Below are 19,453 nucleotides of genomic sequence, written 5' to 3'. Positions count from 1 at the left end.
AGGACCGTTGTCTTGCCTTGATAATGGACTAGATGAGAGCCAACAAACTGAAGCTTAATCCAGATAAGACTGAGGCACTGTTAGTGTGTGGTTCCCTAGACCGGATGGCTGGGAGGTTGCCTGCTCTTGATGGGGTTACACTCCCTCTGAAGGGAGTACATAGCTTGGGGGGATACTCCTGGATCCTCTGCTGTAGCTTGAGGCTCAGTTGGCCTCAGTGGCGTGGAGTGCTTTCCATCAGCTTGGGCTGGTGGCTTTATCTGGACAGAGATAACCTAGCTACTGTTGTCTATGCTCAGGTAACCTCTAGGTTAGATTACTGCATGGTGCTATACGTGGGCTTGTCTCTGATGACGGTGAAAGAGCAGATTATTGGTTTGCTTTTGTTTTTATTATGTATTCTGTGTTTTTTATATTGTGATTCTATGTTGTGAACCACCCTGAGATCTATAGGTATAGGACGATATAATAATAATAATAATAATAATAATAATAATAATAATAATAATACAATTACAACTGTGCAGCAAAAAGAGCATTTCTGTTCGCCTGGTCTCATCAAACAAGTAAGATCAATATCCTCGCAAAGTTTATGGGGCCATGTTAATGTACCATTAATTTAAGTGTAACAGTGAAGCAGAGGTTTAAATAATGTTACATTGAAATCAGCAGAACAGACAAATGTTTAACCTTTATCCAATATGTACATGTCTATCTGTAGGATAGGTCCAGATTAAAACCACTCTTCCCAGCTAGTATTTGTTTTGCAAACAGTAATTAATTTGCTATGGCACAGTCAATTGCAAATCCGTTTTGGGGATAGAAAACTACAATAATGAAGTTGTTCCATGAACATGGTCAATTCCTGTAGCAAAACAGTTTTGACCCTGCAACAGACCAATGATTTTTTGCATATGCAAGTTCCATTTACATGGAATGTGATCTGAATCTACTATTACACAGTGTTACAACTCTTCCTACCTCACCGACCTTCATGATAGCAGCTTTTTCTCATTTGCTCCTGGGAATGTGCTGCCTGGGAATGAGGGGTCACTACATTCAGTGCTCCAGAACTATGTTGACTCTTATGCATATAATGCAGAAAACATTACCTTCTGGTACTCTGAAAAGACTAAATAATATGAGCCTTGTGCTTTGTATATGCCAATTGATAGCTATCTAATTTATAAAGGGATGTCTTTATTTCATTAATAATATGTAACTTGTTTGGATTCAGTCACTTTGAATTGATAAAAATGTATTTGCACGGAGTCATTTTGGTTGTGTGACAAGTATGATTACCTCAGTGTGTTAAAATTCACTGTTGTGAATTTTATCCCTAATCATACCTGTTTTGGTTTTAAGAACATGAATGAAGTATGTTAGGAAAACCTTTTGTCCTTGTGTGCAGTCTCTCTGTTTTTTGTTTTTTACCAGAGAGCTTCATTAAACTTTAAGCATATACACTACATTAAGCTAACGTGTCTATGATGTTTTTGTTGATTAAGTAGTACACGAGAATGATCTAATGTTTTCCCCCCTGTGGCTAATTTTCAAATTGGCACCTGTTACTCTCATTAGTCTTGAAGCCGAGCTGTATAGACTTGCTGACAGAGAGCTGAGTCTCATGCTGGTTAAACCATGGTTTGGATTTCAGTTGCTCTTTAAGAGTTTGTTAAGGAAATCTAAGAAGTTGCATCTTTAGATCTTCAATAAATAAGAAAGATTTGAGCTTGGTGGAAGAAAGTATATCTGTGCATTTACATTTGTGGTGGTGGTAGGAGTGGTTCCTGTGTACTCTATGAAATGGTTTGGTCTTGTGGATCAAAATTAATACATATGATGGACTTAGAGGATTCTCATCTCATTTTATATCTTAGCTAAAAAAGAGATTCACACTGAGAGTCAGTTCTCAGGTTCTCTTGCAATATATTCTGTTGGGTGAGATTTCATAAGATTGCCTTTTCAACTGAATGATGTGATAAATAAACATTAGATTTGATCACTATAATGCCCCTTTTATTGAAAGATGTACCCAAGAGTGCACATGTAGAAAACAAGCTATTAATTTGTTTTCTATAGGGGTATTGGGAGCCACTCCAACTTTCTGGGAGGGATTGCTAATTTTTTGTTAACTGGGTGCGGTTTTCAGTCCTTTTTACTCCACCCATGAACCTGTTCTAGCCTGCTTTTGAAGTTGCCTGCAACTTGGGTTCATGCTGTGTTATAAATTGAAAGCATAGCACCCTGAGGCTCTCCATAATATAGGAAGACTTGGTCAAATTGTAATCTTTCTTTCTTTTGACTTCGACCAGAGAAACAAGTTAATTTTCCCTAACTGTTACTCATTATATTCACAAATTCATTGTTAAAAGGAAGTTTCAGTTTGATGCATAAAAGAACTTTGGGAGACGACATCTCCAAAAACCATCAAGAAAACACATTTATCAAGTCACATTTGCTTGGTGAATCTGCCTAACTGCAGCAAAATACAAGAAGTTTCAATGGTATTCTCCCATGAAAACCTGGCAATTCCACAGTGTGAATGAGTGTCAGTGAAAACACTTAAAGAGCACTGCTGGGATTTGAGATTATATAAATTAGGTTGAGATAATTCAGTTACACAATTTTAATCCACTAAAGATATTGTGTCTGACACAAAATTAGGTGTATGGTAGTCTGCCCAAGCGGGACACGGGTGGCACTGTGGGTAAAACCTCAGCGCCTAGGGCTTGCCGATCGCATGGTCGGTGGTTCGAATCCCCGCGGCGGGGTGAGCTCCCGTCTTTCGGTCCCAGCTCCTGCCCACCTAGCAGTTCGAAAGCACCCCTAAGTGCAAGTAGATAAATAGGTACCGCTTTATAGCGGGAAGGTAAACGGCATTTCCGTGTGCTGCGCTGGTGCCGGCTCGCCAGAGCAGCTTCGTCATGCTGGCCACGTGACCCGGAAGTGTCTCCGGACAGCGCTGGCCCCCGGCCTCTTAAGTGAGATGGGCGCACAACCCTAGAGTCGGACACGACTGGCCCGTACGGGCAGGGGTACCTTTACCTTTACCTTTACCTTTACCATTAGTCTGCCCAAGCACAACCAAACTACCAGTGTTGTGGAAGAAGTCCGGAATTGGTTAACATTACAACAAGAAGCATCAACTGAACAAGCTACATCAGTCCACCGCTATAAGGCTATATAAATCAAAATCCCAGCACCACCCTGTGGAGAAGTTTCACAAGTGTCTTTGCTACTGTTTTTTTGCCATGTATGAGGCCTTAGCTTCATATAACTTTCTTACCAAATGCCAGGCAAGTCAAACCTGGAGGCCGATCTGGTCTGCTTCACTGAGACCTGGGTGGATGCGCAGGGTGAAGTTGGTCTCACCTAGCTGTGCCAACCTGGGTGCAACATCAGTGGTATACAGTGGTACCTCGGGTTACAGATGCTTCAGGTTACAGACGCTTTAGGTTACAGACTCCGCTAACCCAGAAATAGTACCTCAGGTTAAGAACTTTGCATCAGGATAAGAACAGAAATTGCACGACCATTAGCTAAAGTGGTACCTCAGGTTAAGAACAGTTTCAGGTTAAGAACGGACCTCCGGAACGAATTAAGTTCTTAACCCAAGGTACCACTGTAATAATAATAATAATAATAATAATAATAGCAGCATTGGATACTAGGGAATCTGTATGCTGTTCTTATGATGTTCTGCGTTGCCCACACTGATGTGTTGTGGCTATTTGTATGGAAACTGTTATGGTGCCCAAGATCTGTGGCCAGGGAAACCATACTTATGATGTGAATATTTTTGTGAAGTGTTAAACACATGCACTGTTCTTCCACTCTCCACGCAAATGGCAAGCTTTGAAAATCAATTCAGCATTCATGTGGTATACAGAAAATCCAACACATGTGGATCTCATCTTAGGTTGGGGGGGGGGAATCACCTTGTGACAGAATGGTAGCTGCAGGACAACCACAATTCCCCTGGTTGGAGGAGGGGTTGGCACATGACACAGTCACTAACTGCCCCTTTCTCAGCCTGCCCCACCCCACTCCCCACTCCTTCACCAGAGTCACTGTGATTGGCACCAGCCCTGCTCTCCCCAGCTCCTCTCTTCCCAGACACATCTTATGTCCTTCGAGAAACAAAAAGAACCCCAAATTTAAAAGCACACAAATTAAAAATCTGTTACAAATAATTCAAAACATTTTAAACAATTAGGGCAATAATAACAGCAAATAACCCCCCCCCGCAAAAAAAAACAACCCTACCCTAAACTATGCCCCAACCCAAGAGTCAGTTCAGCAGCCTCAGCAGACCCACCTTTCCAGGCTAGGTGGAAAAGGCCAACCAGGCAGTGAACAGGCGTTCCAGGGCTCATAGCCAATATTGTCTCTGGCCTCTTCAAAAACCTCAGCTTTTTGTAGCTGGAGTCAGTCAGGGCCCTGCCCTCCCAGGCCAGGTAGAAAAGGCCTGCAAAGAGCAATAGAGTAAACATACACTGTATCTATAATCAGTGTCAAAAAGTAAAAAAAAAAAAAAGTGGCATCCGCCCTGTGGAATGCTCTCCCATCAAATGTCAAGGAAATAAACAACTATCTGACTTTTAGAAGACATCTGAAGGCAGCCCTGTTTAGGGAAGTTTTTAATGTTTGATTCTATTTTTTATATTCTGTTGGGAGCCTCCCAGAGTGGCTGGGAAAACCCAGCCAGATGGGCAGGGTATAAATAAATTACTACTAGTACTACTAGTAGTACTACTACTACTGCAGTTACCGTATTTATCGCTCTATAAGACGCACCAGACCATAAGACGCACCTCGTTTTTGGAGGAGGAAAGCAAGAAAAAAAATATTATGAATCCCAGAAGCCAGAACAGCAAGAGGGATCACTGCACAGCGAAAGCAGCAATCCCTCTTGCTGTTCTGGCTTCTGGGATAGCCGCACAGCCTGCATTCGCTCCATAAGACGCACACACATTTCCCCTTACTTTTTAGGAGGGAAAAAGTGAGTCTTATAGAGCAAAAAATACGGTATTTTAAAAGGCAACTTAACTTCACAGGGTTTCCTAATATATTTCTGTTTTACATGCTAACTATATTTAAAACCAAGCATTTGAGATTTCTTTTAAGTAGTATTTTTTTCTTAATTTCAAAGTATGTATTAAATTATTAGTACGGTGATGTGAACTCCCAGGCTGGAGCAGAGACTTGATGTTTATATGTATACCGCCCTAAGACCTCTGGGTATAGGGCGGTATATAAATTCAATAACAAGGAGGAGGAGGTTGAAAAGTGGTGTTAGGATGGTCAGACTTAGCAAGAAGCAAACTTTTTTTTTAAAGTCATAATGAAAAGGAGTGATAATAAAATATAATGGATAGAATACAATGGGGTTTGATCTCCTGATCAAACACATTCATCAAAGTATCTGGAAAAAGTAACTCTGGGTGATTCCTTTTGCTCTGTGCCCCCTCCTCATCTGTGCAAGAGAGTTAGGGGGGTGCTTGGGAAAGAAGAATTAGCCCAAACTCCCTTTCCTGCTTCCGCTGATGGATGTGTTCCATCAGTGAAGCAACACCAACTGGATTCTATCTAGTATACATAACTAAACATAAAAAGCAATGACCAAAAGGAAGCCCACATGGACTGCGGCTAAAAATATGCATGCACATGAACCCCTCAAAATCAAAAGCTCCACTGAGGCAGCAAAGTTTGTCATGTGGGTCTTTTGTGTCCCGAGTGTGAAATCGCACCAGGCCATTCAGGATCCTTGCCAAGAACAATTGGCACTGGAAGTAATATAGAACTAATATGTCCAGCTCTTTAGACAATTTGTGTCAAAGTTAACAATTACCTTCTGCTGCCCTGTAGTGACACCTAATTCAGAAGTGTCTTTGATAAGTGGCTGAGGATATTGGGCTGGAGAGGCAGCCTACATGCCTTTGGTGAGAGAAATAAAGAGGAACTTTTGAGGCTTGAGTGGGAATAAAGCCCACGTAATCCTTTCCAAACCCCAGAGGAAGTGCTTTAAAATGAAATTCTGTTCCTGCTGACCTGCTTGCAGTGCAGTTCACATATGTTTATGTACATGCGTGCAATCTTGTTTCTTTCGCCTTCTCATAAGAGGGACATTTTTCAGTATGTGACCTTTATATTACTTAAGTGAGTGAATCAAAAATAGGTACTTGAAAACATAATCTCTGCCTTATTTCTTCATATAAATACAACAGATGCTTAAAATGCAAACCCCTTCTGTGTGTCTGTTTATAAGGCCTGAAGTTACTTTTGTTTTGTTTCAGCCAAATGGCCAAAAGGCTGCCAGCAGTATGTCTGGAATGTTATTTACTTGGTACATTTCTAGGCTCTTTCTTTGTAGCATTGCATACACCACAGCTAGGGGTCATTTACTTAAAAATGACCAATGCAGTACCCCCAAGCTGCACAGTTATTCTTCTCAATGGGGGCTTTGTAATAAAAGGGAGTGTCTCATTATGTACTGTAGCTTCTGTGCTCCCCCCCCCCTCACTGCCTTTTTCGTTCTTAATAATTTGATTTGGTTTGGGTGGAGGTTTGGGGAGGTGCTGTTTGTTCTTGCTCTTTGTTCTCTGTGACTCTCTTTCTTTGCTAGGGCTTCAGTGTCTTGTGGTATCTTTTGTGATACTAGCTGATTTAACTCCATTTGACCTGCTTTTCTGAATTTTCATTTTAAGACGCTTACTTATAAATGTGCGAGTATGTTTTTCCTCCGGCAGAAACCACTCTTTTAAAAACACGGCTCTGCAGACAGATCCAGACAGATAAACTTCTTTCAAGAGAAGTGTGGGTGTTCATACATTTTTGAGGGAAGGGCTGGGCTGCATAATAGAGGTTCTTTGGAACATGGATTAGTACATCTTGAAACTGTCTTCAGGCCATATCTGCACTTTACACACATGGGAAGAAGACTTTACCTTTTCAGTTATGCCATAATCAATGTGTAGCCCTTGATATGCCATGCCCCCTTTAGCTATATAGTTTTTGAGCTGACCTGTCCATTATGTTACATCAAACTACAGGGACAGCTTTCTAAAACATGAGAGCAAGGATGGTTAGAGTGTTGGACTAGGATCTGGGAGACCATGTGTCTATGGGTGATCGAAGTCCCGGCGGGGGACGTCAGGACCGGGGGCAAGATGGCGGGGTGGGAGCAGGAACGAGAGTCCAGAAGCCAGGGGTCCGAGGGTCAGGAAGCAAGGAGTCACGAAGTCAAGGGTCTGAGGGACGAGAAGCAGGGAGTCAGGAAGCCGAGGTCCGAGGATCAGGAAGCAAGAAGCCAAACGCAACAAGGCAGGAAACGTGTTGCTGTGGCAAAGAGCTGAAGGGAAATGCTGACCTTATATCCCTTCCCGGCTCTTGCCACCAGGTGCAGTGAGTTACCAAGCTGCCTCACCTGCGTGGCCACACCTTGCCTCTCCAGAACAAACTTAGGAAGGCCCCAGTCCTGCGAAGTCCTACTGGTCACAGGGCCTGGCTGCTGCATGCACTCCTGACACCAAGGTTCAATCCCCCTTCAGCCATGAAGCCTACTGGGTGACCTTGGGCCAGTCACTGCCTCTCTCAGCCTAACTTACCTCACAGGTTTGCTGTGGGAATTAAATGGGGGGTGGGGAGAACAATGTATGCCTCCTAGAACTCTTTGGACAAAAAGGTGGGGGGGGGGAATGCAATAAAATAAATAATAAAACATAGCTAGGTGAAGAAGCAGCTACTTGACGTAAGATGCCACTCAGTAAGTTACATTTGAGAAGCAGAAACCCTGTGTTCTGTGTTATCGGAACTCCTTTAGTTAAAATGTCATAATGGCAGGGCATATGACTTCCATTTTGACTGCTGAATGTTTTTAGCTGTATTCAGGAAGGTGGCCTTCATGCTGCCTGACTATCAGTGGAGAAGAAGTTGAGAAAAACTTCGGGATGGGAATAAAACTTACAAAAGAACACCATGTCATATACAAGCTTATGAAATTATATTCTCGTAACAAGCTTTTGAGGCAGTGTAGGTAAGAGATAGTGGCTTCTACCACCCTGTGACCTTAACCGATGTGCAGGTATTTTGACCCAGATCTTCCTGGCCCATGTCCATCACTCTTCAGATTTTTTACTTCACATATTCTCCCAGATTACAAGACAATAAAATTTTATCAATAAGCAATCAACAGATCAAATACATATAATGTGGGAGGGGAGGTTATTGGTTTGTTTTTGTTTTATTATGTATTTTCTATTCTCATTTTTGTATGTGAACCAACTTGTGATCTTGGGATAGAAGGCTGTATACCAATTTAATAAATGATAACAATTATAATTATAATTTATTTATTTACGGCTATTAGCCCATAAAATATGTACAAACATAAAAACACAGGGACATAAGAACAATGATAACAATAATGCGACCATATATCAGTATATCATAGAAGCAATAAAATTACATGCTTCCTTCAATTTTTTTCTTGTCAAAAAAAGAAGCTTTTATAGTTGTTTCACTATAGCTCAGCAAAGATGTGCTCTGCATGTTCCTGTGGTAACCTGGTGATTAATTTCCTGCTCTGCGTGTGTTAGGATGTTGGGGAAGGAGTTTATTAAGTGAATTCTTGTGCAAAGGTTGTGTTAGCTTTGTACTTTGAAACTTCCTTGTAGTTTCAGTCCAATTTGCAGTTGTTCTTCATGGGGAAGTGCAATCTAGAGTTTTGGGGCCACTTCGGAAAAGAACCTGCTCTGTCTTGCAGCTGAGAGAACACAAGGCAGATTAAGGTCAACCTCACTTTATGAAATATTTTGGCTTATCTCCAGCCCTGACTTGTGAATTGAAGAATTATAGCACTCTGCTAGTCCTGGTTTTGTATTGAAAATTTTGCTTGTGTGGTTTCAGTCAACAACTGCATTTTCAATCATTTTCATGTGAGCAAAGAAGATCTGCCATGTGTGCATCTTTAATGAAATAATCCCATTGTAGCATAAATGTACTAATTAAAATAAGCAAGAGTTATATAACATTGACTAGGTGAAAACAAAAAAATTTTTTCCTTCCAGTAGCACCAACTGAGTTGGTCTTTAAGGTGCTACTGGAAGGAAAAAAATTTTTTGTTTTGACTATGGCAGACCAACACGGCTACCTATCTGTAATTGACTAGGTGGTGTTTGGAAATAACATCCTGGGTAGGAACAACCTATAAATAACGCAACAAATTTTAGTTGTTTTTTCCTGAAGATTTATCTGCCCTTTACACCCCAAATCCTGCAAATTTTGTAAATAATTCCAGAAGTACGCTCACCATTCAGTTGTCTTCGAGGGAAATGTTACACTAGCAATTTGGTCCTGCTTTAAGTGTTGCATTTAATTAGTAAGATTTTAAAAGAATCTGAAATGTATTTCAGAGTGTGAAAAAAGTCCATGGTTTACAAATTCCAGCTAGCTATATTATTTATTCAACTCCATTTAATGCCTTGTATTAGATATTGGAAAGTGGCAAAGCAATGACTTCATTAGGCTACAAAACAAAAGTGGCACGTTTAACAAAAATCCTCTGTGTTCACATACACATAGCTGATCAGCCATCTTAGTAGGTCCTGATAGAAGCTGAAATGGGGAAGACTTGTTCATTGTTATTGGAACTGAGTTTTTTAAGAGAAGAAAAAAAGTCACAGATGCAACAATAAATAATATTAACTTAGTTGTAGGCAACCTTTCTGTATTTCAACTGCCATTTCCACGGTCCTCCTCAGATATTTTGCAGAATTGCCTATGACGTTTCTTTGGGTATCCAAACTCTTAATCCCCCAAACCTGTATCATGTATGTCAGGGAACTGCCATCGGAGCCAGAGGGACAGAAAGAGTTCACCCAGGTAACCCAGCCAGGTGTGGTGCTGATTTACGCACGAGCAACCCCTAGAACCATTACAATGCAAAAGGAGGCATTGGGTGGTTTATAGAAATGGCCATATTAATTTCATCCCAGAGAGAAGCCTATAGCTTGAAACAGGGATCATTCATCATTCATTCATTTTTCCTGTGGTACTTTGCTATAGCTGCTCCCCTGCCCCAATTTCTGTAACATGTTAGAACAAAATCCATGTGCACTCAGGAATTGACTCCTACTCTTGCACGTAGAATGCTGTACAGATCTGAGAACCCACTCATCGACAACTGACAACAGACACCCCCTCAACACCAATGCCTATTTTTGCTCCATTAGGTGCTCTCTTTCCCACACTTTTTGTCCTAAAAGCTTAGAGTTTTCAACATTTACAATGTTCCCTTTTGAACGAGAGCCCCCCTCTCTCTTTTTTCTCTCTCTTTGTTTTCCCTGGTTGCTTTGATCATTTAGCCGAAAATACCTATGGTCTGTATTCACACCTGCCCTTCTTTTATTATCTTGGCTTAGGCATAAATGCTTCCACTGAAATAAATCAGCCTTGTAATTTGAAAAATATAAAACTTTGGTTTAAGTTACTTATTACAGGTAATAGCTGTTTGATGGTTGAATGTGAAACAAATGCTTGGCAGAATATTTAGCTTGAATCTCTGCCAGAAAACAATAAAGTGCAACCTAATTCCTAAAAATGTCTGAGCTATAAACTAACTGTCATGACATAGCATGCATACAGTAATAACAGGCTGACAAGGCTAATAAAGTCTACATATTGCTATAGCCAGGCAATGCATGCTGTAACAGGTTCATAATGTATTTTGTCCTTCATTCATATTATGCAGCCCACACATAATCTTCATGTCACAGAGCACATTATCTGGAGGGAGCCATCTCTGTGGAACACGCCTGTGCCATGAAATTGCTCATGCCTGGTTTGGCTTGGCTATTGGTGCACGTGACTGGACTGAAGAGTGGCTAAGTGAAGGATTTGCCACTCACCTAGAAGATGCATTTTGGTCAGCCGCACAACAGGTATGGCTCAAATAGTCATTTTCATAATGTAGAAATAAGGATAACTTTCAGTTTACACATTTTCAAAAAGAGCAAATAGACTCCCTGTTTAAGGATATAAGTATTGCTATGTTGGATCAGAACAAACATTTATCTAGTCCAGCACTGTGACTATTTCTGACAGCAGCTGTCCAGACCCCAGGGAATTTCACTAATAGGGTAGTAGGGATAACCTTACGCCCTTGGAATCTAGTAAACAGAGGTATACTGCCTCTGAGCAGGAGGAATCTGTTTGCAACTGTCTTAGGTAATCTCTTATCTAATCTCCTTAAATTTATCATGCCCTTGGCCATGAGCTTGGCTTGATTAACTTCCATATGCAGAGAAATCTGTTAGATGAAATTGTAATTGGTGGTACCTGAAATAATTTGCAACACTATCAAATGTTTCTGTTCTCCCTTTTATCTCTAATGCATTGGTAATGATGTTGTTATGCACTAATTTAGCTACGTAGATGCATCCTGGCAGGTGAAGTATAAATAAAGGTGTGAAAACATTCTTTATCATAAGTAGAAAATCAGTTGTTCGCTGATGAACTGGTAAATTGGTATATAATTCATTCTTCAAGACAGCACTGTAATTATTCTTGTGGGTTGTGGGACAGGTATGTTATCAAAGAGAAGACAGAAAGATTTAGGGCAAAAAAATATTCTGACTTTCAAGGTTGTGATCAGCAGTATTATTATACTGAAATAATATGTCAACTGTTTTAACTGAATATTCAGTTAATTTTTTTCCAGTCTGGTGTTCATATTCTTTAACATGTTATGTAGGAGTAGGAGAACCACACTTCATAGGGTGGGAACATGTATGGCTGCCCTATACTGTCAGACCATTGACCCATCTAGCTCCTTGTTAACTGTGCAGGCAAGGACTCCAATGTTTAACTTAGTATTTAATCAAATAATTTATTTGATTGATTGATTAAAATATGTAATCAATAAAAATGTCTCACAGATTCATTGGATAGATTTTTCTTTAAATGGTGATTTCTAATACAAGAATATATGAGATATGAAAATATAAGAGCAAGAATGCATTCCTCCTCCTTCCATTGCACATCATTGCACACACAGGGTGTTTGCCTCTTTTAAGATGATACCTATGATGACCTGTGTGAATAATATAAAATCAAATAATTGGTGCTTCTCACTTCAGCACCTATTTTCAAATTGAATTGGTTACTTAATGGATTAAATATCATAAGAATTAATTGACTAAGACGTCTTTAGCCAAATAACAGCTCAACTGAGAACCATTTTTTGCACTCTGTTCAGTGCTGGTGTAATTATGCTTTAAAGCTTTAGGTCATGGCCACCATCTTGCAGAAAAAAACACAAATGGCAAAAAACCCAGTGCCCAGTTCCACTGTTATATGCCTTTGACCTAGTGGTTCAACTCCCTCATTTGAGCTGTATCATATAGTTCCTCTCTTCTACACAGAGTATGGATAAGGCCATAGCTCAGTGATAGAACAACCGCTTTGCATGCAGAAGGTCTCTGGTTCAATCCCTGGCGTATTTAATTGGGACTGGAATTGGTCCTTTAATTGCGCACCCTACGCTACCTGAAATTGTCTATGTGGGGGTCAGGAGATCTCCCAAAACAAAATATATAGTAATAATAATTTGTATTGGTCATGGTAGTAGGAGATAGGTTAGGTGCCTGCTCTTGCCTCCTCTAAAGGATGACAGGGCTTTCTCTAAGCTGATGTGATTTCCATTAAAAACTACTGAGAAATTGAAGAAGCCTCTAACAATAAACTGAATATTTGTATCCCAAGTAGCTGTCAGCTGATGAAGCAAAAGAGCAGCAAGATCTGAAAGCTGTACTGCGCTGGCAACGCCTTAGAGATGAGGTGCAGAACTCTGAAGGAGATCTGCAAGTGTTAAGGTACAGAAAAGGCTGCTCACTTATTGTTTCGTCTCTCCTTATCACATTTTCCCTCTCTAAAAGAAGGATATTGGAGTGTTCTGATTAAATTATTACATCTTCCAAAGCGTTTGTAAAGCAAATATTTAGAATATTTGTGTACCACAGTTTCATTAAAAAAAAATCAAAGAGGTTTACAACACTTAAAATACAATACAAAAATGAAAACAGCTCGCTATTACGGAAAAAGTTTTTCTTTAATTGTCTGCATAATCCTGGTGGCAAATAGAAGTATACAGCAAAGGTTAGAAAATTAGAACAGAAGGCGTCTGCTCAGCCCCGAATGGAAGAAGACTCCACAGGAGCAGGCCAATAACACAGAAGGCTGGGTTAAGTGTTGCTGTCAGATGAACCTCACCAGCTGAAAGAGAAGACTGGACAAAATCAAATGGGTTGAGGTTGGAGAGAGGATAAGGAAAAACAATCTAGGTTGCAATCCTATGCACAGTCCCAAGAGTAAGCTTTACTGAATTCAGTGGAATGTACTTCTGATTCAACATGCATAGGGTTGCACTTGACTTTTTAAAAATAAGGAGGAAGTCTTAAATATTGATTCCAATAAAAAATTCTTTTCTCAGAAATTACTGCTCAGTGGAACATATCCCAAGAATTGGTTGAGGGGCTAAGTTCTATGAAGTTGAAGGCACTGGGTATATTTAGGCTGAAGAAGATAAAAAATAATTAAATAAGCTGTTTACTGAAGAAGAGATAATGTGATAGCCATTTTCAAATTTGTTTTACGGCTGTCAGATAAGGGAGCAAATTTGTTTCTGCTTATCCCAGAGCAAGAGTGGGGCAGCCTGAAACCCAATAATTGCCTGCAGATTCCACCTCAGAGGGAGGGGAACTCAGAGGTAGAAGTCAAGGTGGGTAGGAGTGGAATGGGAGCAACCAAAACAGATGGACGAGAAAGTGGTACTTGTGATTAGTTCTCACTTCTGATATTTTCCTCCCCTGGCAACCTGCTGGTTGGATAGTAGGAGAAGTGGGTGATTCTGTCTGTTTCAGTGTCCAGCCTCACCCACTGCTGGCTTCAGCCCCACCCATCACTGGCATGGTGACAGGTTGCTCTGAAGGAATGGAGCCCTTGACAAAAAAGAGAGAAAGGTTCCCCGCCCCTGCCCTAGAGAATAGGACATGAACCCACAGGTTAAACTCAAAGGAGATTTCAGCTAAACATTAGGGAGAACTTCCTGATACTGTGAGTTGACAGTGGGACAGACTGCCTCGGAAGGTGGTGAACTGTCCCTCTTTAGAGGTTTTCAAGCAGTCGCTGGATGGTTACCTCTGAGAAATGCTGCAGTAGCTAGAGCTAGGTGGCTTTTGAGGTCAACTCTTTGAAATTGATCCACTCAATCATAGACTCAATCTATCTTCTGCAACCTGAAATTTGGCTTTTCTGTGGCTGCAGAGCAATCTGCTTACCACATCATATTAGGCTACACCACTCCATAGACTTGCGGGTGTAGAAAACTTAAGCATGTGGCGGATTAATTTAAACCATGTTTCAGTGAGGAAATTCTTCTTTGTTTTAATCATGATTTTCATACTTTTTGTTTAATTTTCCTTTTTTATATGTGAATTTCATTCATTGGCTCTAAGCATACTAAAACATGTTGAATTGATTATTTTACAATTAAATACAGCCTTTAAGCTAGATTTTATACTATGTTTACAGACAATGTATTAAGTATAAACTCCAGTGTATAAAGTTGTATGGCGAGAAGTTGAGTTGACTGTTAGCTTTCAGTTTTGTTGTTTCATAAAATGTCTCCAACCCACCAATCCGGTGCATAATTATGCATGGAATTCGGTGAGACTTGTTTATAGTGTTATCCGTGTATTTATGTGTAATCCTATGCACAGGATTGCAGCCTGAATCTAATCCAGGGACCTGGGCGGGGCGGGGGGGACTATGTGCAGAGCACAGCATCTTATTTTTTTAAACAGTATTCCCTTATTCTGCGCTGTATGTTAATTTCTAAAGTATCTCAGTCTGAAAAAAAGTTTGTAATGCAGTTCAGGGGACTCACCTGATTGTTGTAACCCCAGCCTCATGCAACAAGCTAAACACTACACATAGAGTACTGACCCTAATACAGAATATTTTCCTGGCTGATACAGACCCAGTAGGCAACACCATGTGCACTTGAACTTTTTCTTATTTTCTTATTTAGCTTTTATCCTGCTATTTCCCCCAAAGATTTTAAGACAGTGTGCCCCCTCATCCCACTTTTGTATTTATAAAATCCCATGTTGGGCAGGTTAGTCCAAGAGATAGTGGCTCGCCCAATATCATCAAGTAAGCTTTGTGGCTTATTAGAGATTTGAATAAACATGCGCCTGGAAAAGTAGCTGCTCCTGGAATAAATGTAGTTCTAAAAGCCTTCCACCGGTGGCCCGGCCCAGTGTCCATCTTCTGAGCCTTCCCTCTACATCAAGTTCTCACATTACTATAGTTGTGGTATAAGCTATTTTCATTAATATTTATTCGTGTTATTGTATATATGCTAAATCAGACAAGTCATACGTTTGCAAGTGTGTAGCTTGACAATAGGTGCAGATAGAGGAAACAGCCTTATCGCTAGCTGCAGCCAACACAGCTGCTGATTGCCAGGATGGCTGGGTTTTTTTGTGTATTTTGTTTTGTTCCATTTTTTTTAAAATGTGAACATGGCTTGCTCTGATAGGAGGCTTATCTAGACATTAGCTTTCCTACTTCAATTGCTAAGGTATCACATGGGTTTTATAGTGCATTAATTTTACAACAGAGACTGTTTAAAAAACCTATCTTAAAAGTATATAATAAAATTATATTTAACCAGCAACATATCAGAGCAGCTAACAATAGTTTAAAAACACACTAAAGCTACATAAAAATAGTAGAGCCGTAAATATAAAACATGGGAAGTTAATATTCCAACAGGTTAAAATAACAAATGCAGTTTTTTTAAAAATCTAAGAGGTGTGGACAAATGAAAAGGTATGCCTTGGTGCCACAAAGGCACTAGAATCTGCCATGCCAGACTCCCCGGGGATACATCTGAAAATGAGAAGCCATCACTGTAAAGACTCTATCTTGGCTCACCAACAGCTTCATCTCTGAAGGGCTTAATACGGGGGGGGGGGGGGGGAGGACATGGATTACTGGGGCCAAGCTATCTCTCCATCACTCCAGCCTCATTTGATTCCTGCCACTTCGACATTTACGGTATACACAAGGCTGGAGCTAAAAGAGTTCCTGAGCTGTGAGTCTGATATTTAAGGGGAGTTAAACCTTATCTAGAACAGGCTGAGTACCACCTACCAACAATAATCTTGTCGGGATTATGTTGTAGTTTATTGGCCCTTATCCACTCTATTACTGATCCCAGATACTCATTTAGTACTTCTGCTCACCCCAGATCTCCATATGACCTCAGTCATGTAGATGCACTAAAGCACACCACTTTCATGTAGATGCACTAAAGCACACCACAATATAAACACCAGCTTTTGTTGGACATAACCTGGGAAAAATAGCTAGTGCAAGCATCCTTTAGCTACTTACTCTGTTAGAACAGGCTCTACCTGAGAGAAGAAGGTTGCCCCCTTTCCCCCTCCCAACCCTGTGATTTAAACTAAAGAGGTCAGGCACTAGTAAGCAATAGTTTTCTGACACAAATTTGGAAACTGGACAACCATTGATGAAGAATTCACACAGTTTGAATTTGTTCTGGATATTGTCCTCATGGGTGATAATTCAGTGGGCTGAATGTTTCAGGCTTTGTTTTCAAAAACTCTGGCTGCTTTTCTTTGACGTGCATGGAAAATTGCAAACTAAAGAAAAATAAAGAGAAAGCTTAAGTCCTTTTTTTCAACGTATTGGGCATAGATGAAAGAGCCCATTCATCCTTCCAGGTGTAGCCTTGTGAGCTGCTAAGCCTATGTTCAGGTAAGAGCAGCCAAAATATGTTACTGGATGTGATGAATTCAATATCCTTCCTTTCCATTTCCCTCCATCTAAAGTGTCTCCATCTCTTCTAATTTCCCTTTGCGCATAGTGTGACACTCCTGCCTGTGTAGCATGTCTTAGCAGAATGCCATGTGATATGATGTCATGTCTGGGAGAAGAGTTAAGTCGCTTCACACCAGCTTAGAATTGGCTACTAGTTTAAACTTCAGCTGTTTGTGTAGCCATATATAAAGTTACATTAGAAAAATGCATTGCTGTACTACTTTTCCCACGAACGAAGTTACCTGAGTAAGTATGAAACCTCCTATATAGCAGACAATGCCTGAAGTAAAACAGAATGTTGTAATTAAGTGTTTTAATTGTGAGACCTTTTTTTTAACATCCTCATTGTATCTGTTTATCCAGATCTTGAATTATTTGTGCCCTTTTAGGCCCAAGAAAGAGAACACTGGCAAAGCAAGTGAATCTGGAGCATCTATAATCAAACATGGCCTGAATGCAGAAAAAGTGTTCATGCAGGTTCATTACCTGAAGGTCAGAATGCTAAAACCGGTACTCTCAATATGACAAATCAGTATTTTGTACACATAAGAAAGGAATAACATCTTGTATGTCTTGTTCGCTTCTTCCAGGGTTATTTCCTTCTGCGGTCTTTTGCAGGGAAGGCTGGAGAAGCTGCATATTTTGCCTTTTTAAAGAAGTTTGTGCGGGCTTTTCATGGACAGCTGATACTCTCTCAGGTACTTGCATCTTTAACTTAAGTCAAAGTAATCCAGGAGTTGAAGAACCTTTCCTATGAGGACAAGCTAAGCATTTATGTTTTAGAAGCTCGGAGGTGGGGGAGCGTGCAGCAAAGTGAGCAGAGACCATTTTAAATCTCCCTTTCATAACACTAGAACTTTCCTGGTGAAGTTGTAGGCAGTTGATTCATAGCAGAAAAGGGAAAGTACTTATTCACACATTGCAGGATGTGGTGATGACCACTGGCAGGCAGAACTATTCAACTCCCTGATCCTCTGTGGAGGTGGCCACCTGCCCATGGGACTGGGCCAGCATAGGTTCTGCTGAATTCTGTGTGGAGTATGTGGTGGCAATGGACTTGAACCAGGTCTCTTGCTTGCAAACTAGAGCCGTGAAAGGATTCTTTTCCCACCCCTCAGCCAAGCAGCATAAGCACCAGGTGTTGTGATTGCAGTGTTGGCTGTGCCACTCCATCAAGCACCACTGTTGCCTGAGGATTGCATCTTTAAAAGGGAACTAAATAAATTCATCAAGGACAGCTTCATTGGTTGGTAACAGTCATGACAAGTGGAACCTGTAATGAAATGTCACAGTATATCCTCACCCCCTAACAGGAATGGGCCCATTCAGGGTTCCAGCCAGCCATGTCCTCCTTCAGCATACTATAAATTGTAAACAGCTCAGGAAGGACAATTTATCTGCTCCCCTGGTTTTCCAGTTTTCCATTCCAAGTGGTGCTCGACATTATATGGCTCCTGGAGGCCTCTGAGAATGTTTTTTCTTGTTTTTTTATCCTCCCCCTTTTGTATTTTTACGTTCTTCTGGATACTGGGATTAGTTCATTTATCAGTTGCCCCATTGTGGCTCTAAACCACCTGAGTTTATTTTTAGAGAGAACGATAGCTAAGTGCAACCTATACAGTGGTACCTCGGGTTACATACGCTTCAGGTTACAGACTCCACTAACCCAGAAATAGTACCTCAGATTAAGAACTTTGCTTCAGGATGAGAACAGAAATTGTGTGGCGGCGGCAGCAGCGGGAGGCCCCATTAGCTAAAGTGGTGCTTCAGGTTAAGAACAGTTTCAGGTTAAGAATGGACCTCCAGAGCGAATTAAGTACGTAACCAGAGGTACCACTGTAGAGGCAACCTATTCCTCTCGGTATCAGTTACTAGAAGTGAAGGGCAAAGAGAATTGGAGGGCTGTTACCTTCATGCCCTGGTGGTTGGCCAGTGTTGGAAATGGGATATTGGGGTACGTGGATCCTGGGTTTGCTCCTACGGGGCTTAACACTAAGGTCGGTGTTCCGTTGTTGCTGTTATTCTTATCTTAAGATTTTAAGAAAACTTCAGGCATAGAAAATACATTTGTCAGGGTATGCAAGATGTGTGCTCCCCAGAACTGGTGTCTGGCCATAAAGAAAGCTACAAGGAAGTATGTTATGGATGCTATGATTTAATCTAATTGATCTATCGAGGTCTATTGAGATCTATTGATTAATTGATAGATCTATCGAGGTCTATCGAGATCTATCGAGATCTATCGAGGTCTATCGATTAATTGATCAATCTAATTGATCTATGATTTAGTCTAATTGATCTATCGCGGGCTTCTAATCATGATGTCAAAATGGAATATTTTTGCTCAAATGCAGTATAGAATCATAGAATTGTAGAGTTTGAAGGTACCCCAAAGGTCATCTAGTCCAACCCCTGCATTGTAGGAATCTCAACTAAAGCATCCATGACACAGTAAATCCCAGATATCTTAATGCCGTTCTCATGAGCCTCCAAGGATCTTCTAACTGCTCTTGGAAGCAGAATGCTGAACTAGATTGACCTT

General features: G+C 40.6%; 1 protein-coding gene across 17 annotated transcripts in view; it reads left to right on the top strand.

Annotated features, from left to right (window-relative positions):
* AOPEP (aminopeptidase O (putative)) overlaps positions 1 to 19,453 on the top strand; it is a 184,490-nt gene that overhangs the window by 54,355 nt on the left and 110,682 nt on the right. For 16 of the 17 annotated variants that reach the window (XM_083576775.1, XM_083576771.1, XM_083576779.1 and 13 more), the window contains 4 exons: positions 10,754 to 10,943; positions 12,769 to 12,875; positions 17,301 to 17,403; positions 17,502 to 17,609. In XM_083576775.1, the coding sequence (XP_083432901.1) occupies positions 10,754 to 10,943; positions 12,769 to 12,875; positions 17,301 to 17,403; positions 17,502 to 17,609 (508 nt within the window). Of the gene's footprint in view, positions 1 to 10,753; positions 10,944 to 12,768; positions 12,876 to 13,697; positions 13,781 to 17,300; positions 17,404 to 17,501; positions 17,610 to 19,453 lie in introns of those variants that run through there. The other variant, XM_083576777.1, reaches the window with a different exon arrangement.

The sequence above is a fragment of the Podarcis filfolensis genome (genome assembly GCF_964270895.1).
Source record: "Podarcis filfolensis genome assembly, chromosome: 11".
NCBI classification, from domain to species: domain Eukaryota; kingdom Metazoa; phylum Chordata; class Lepidosauria; order Squamata; family Lacertidae; genus Podarcis; species Podarcis filfolensis.
The sequence above is the reverse complement of the archived record's forward strand: the minus strand, read 5'-3'. Positions and strand labels throughout refer to the sequence as shown.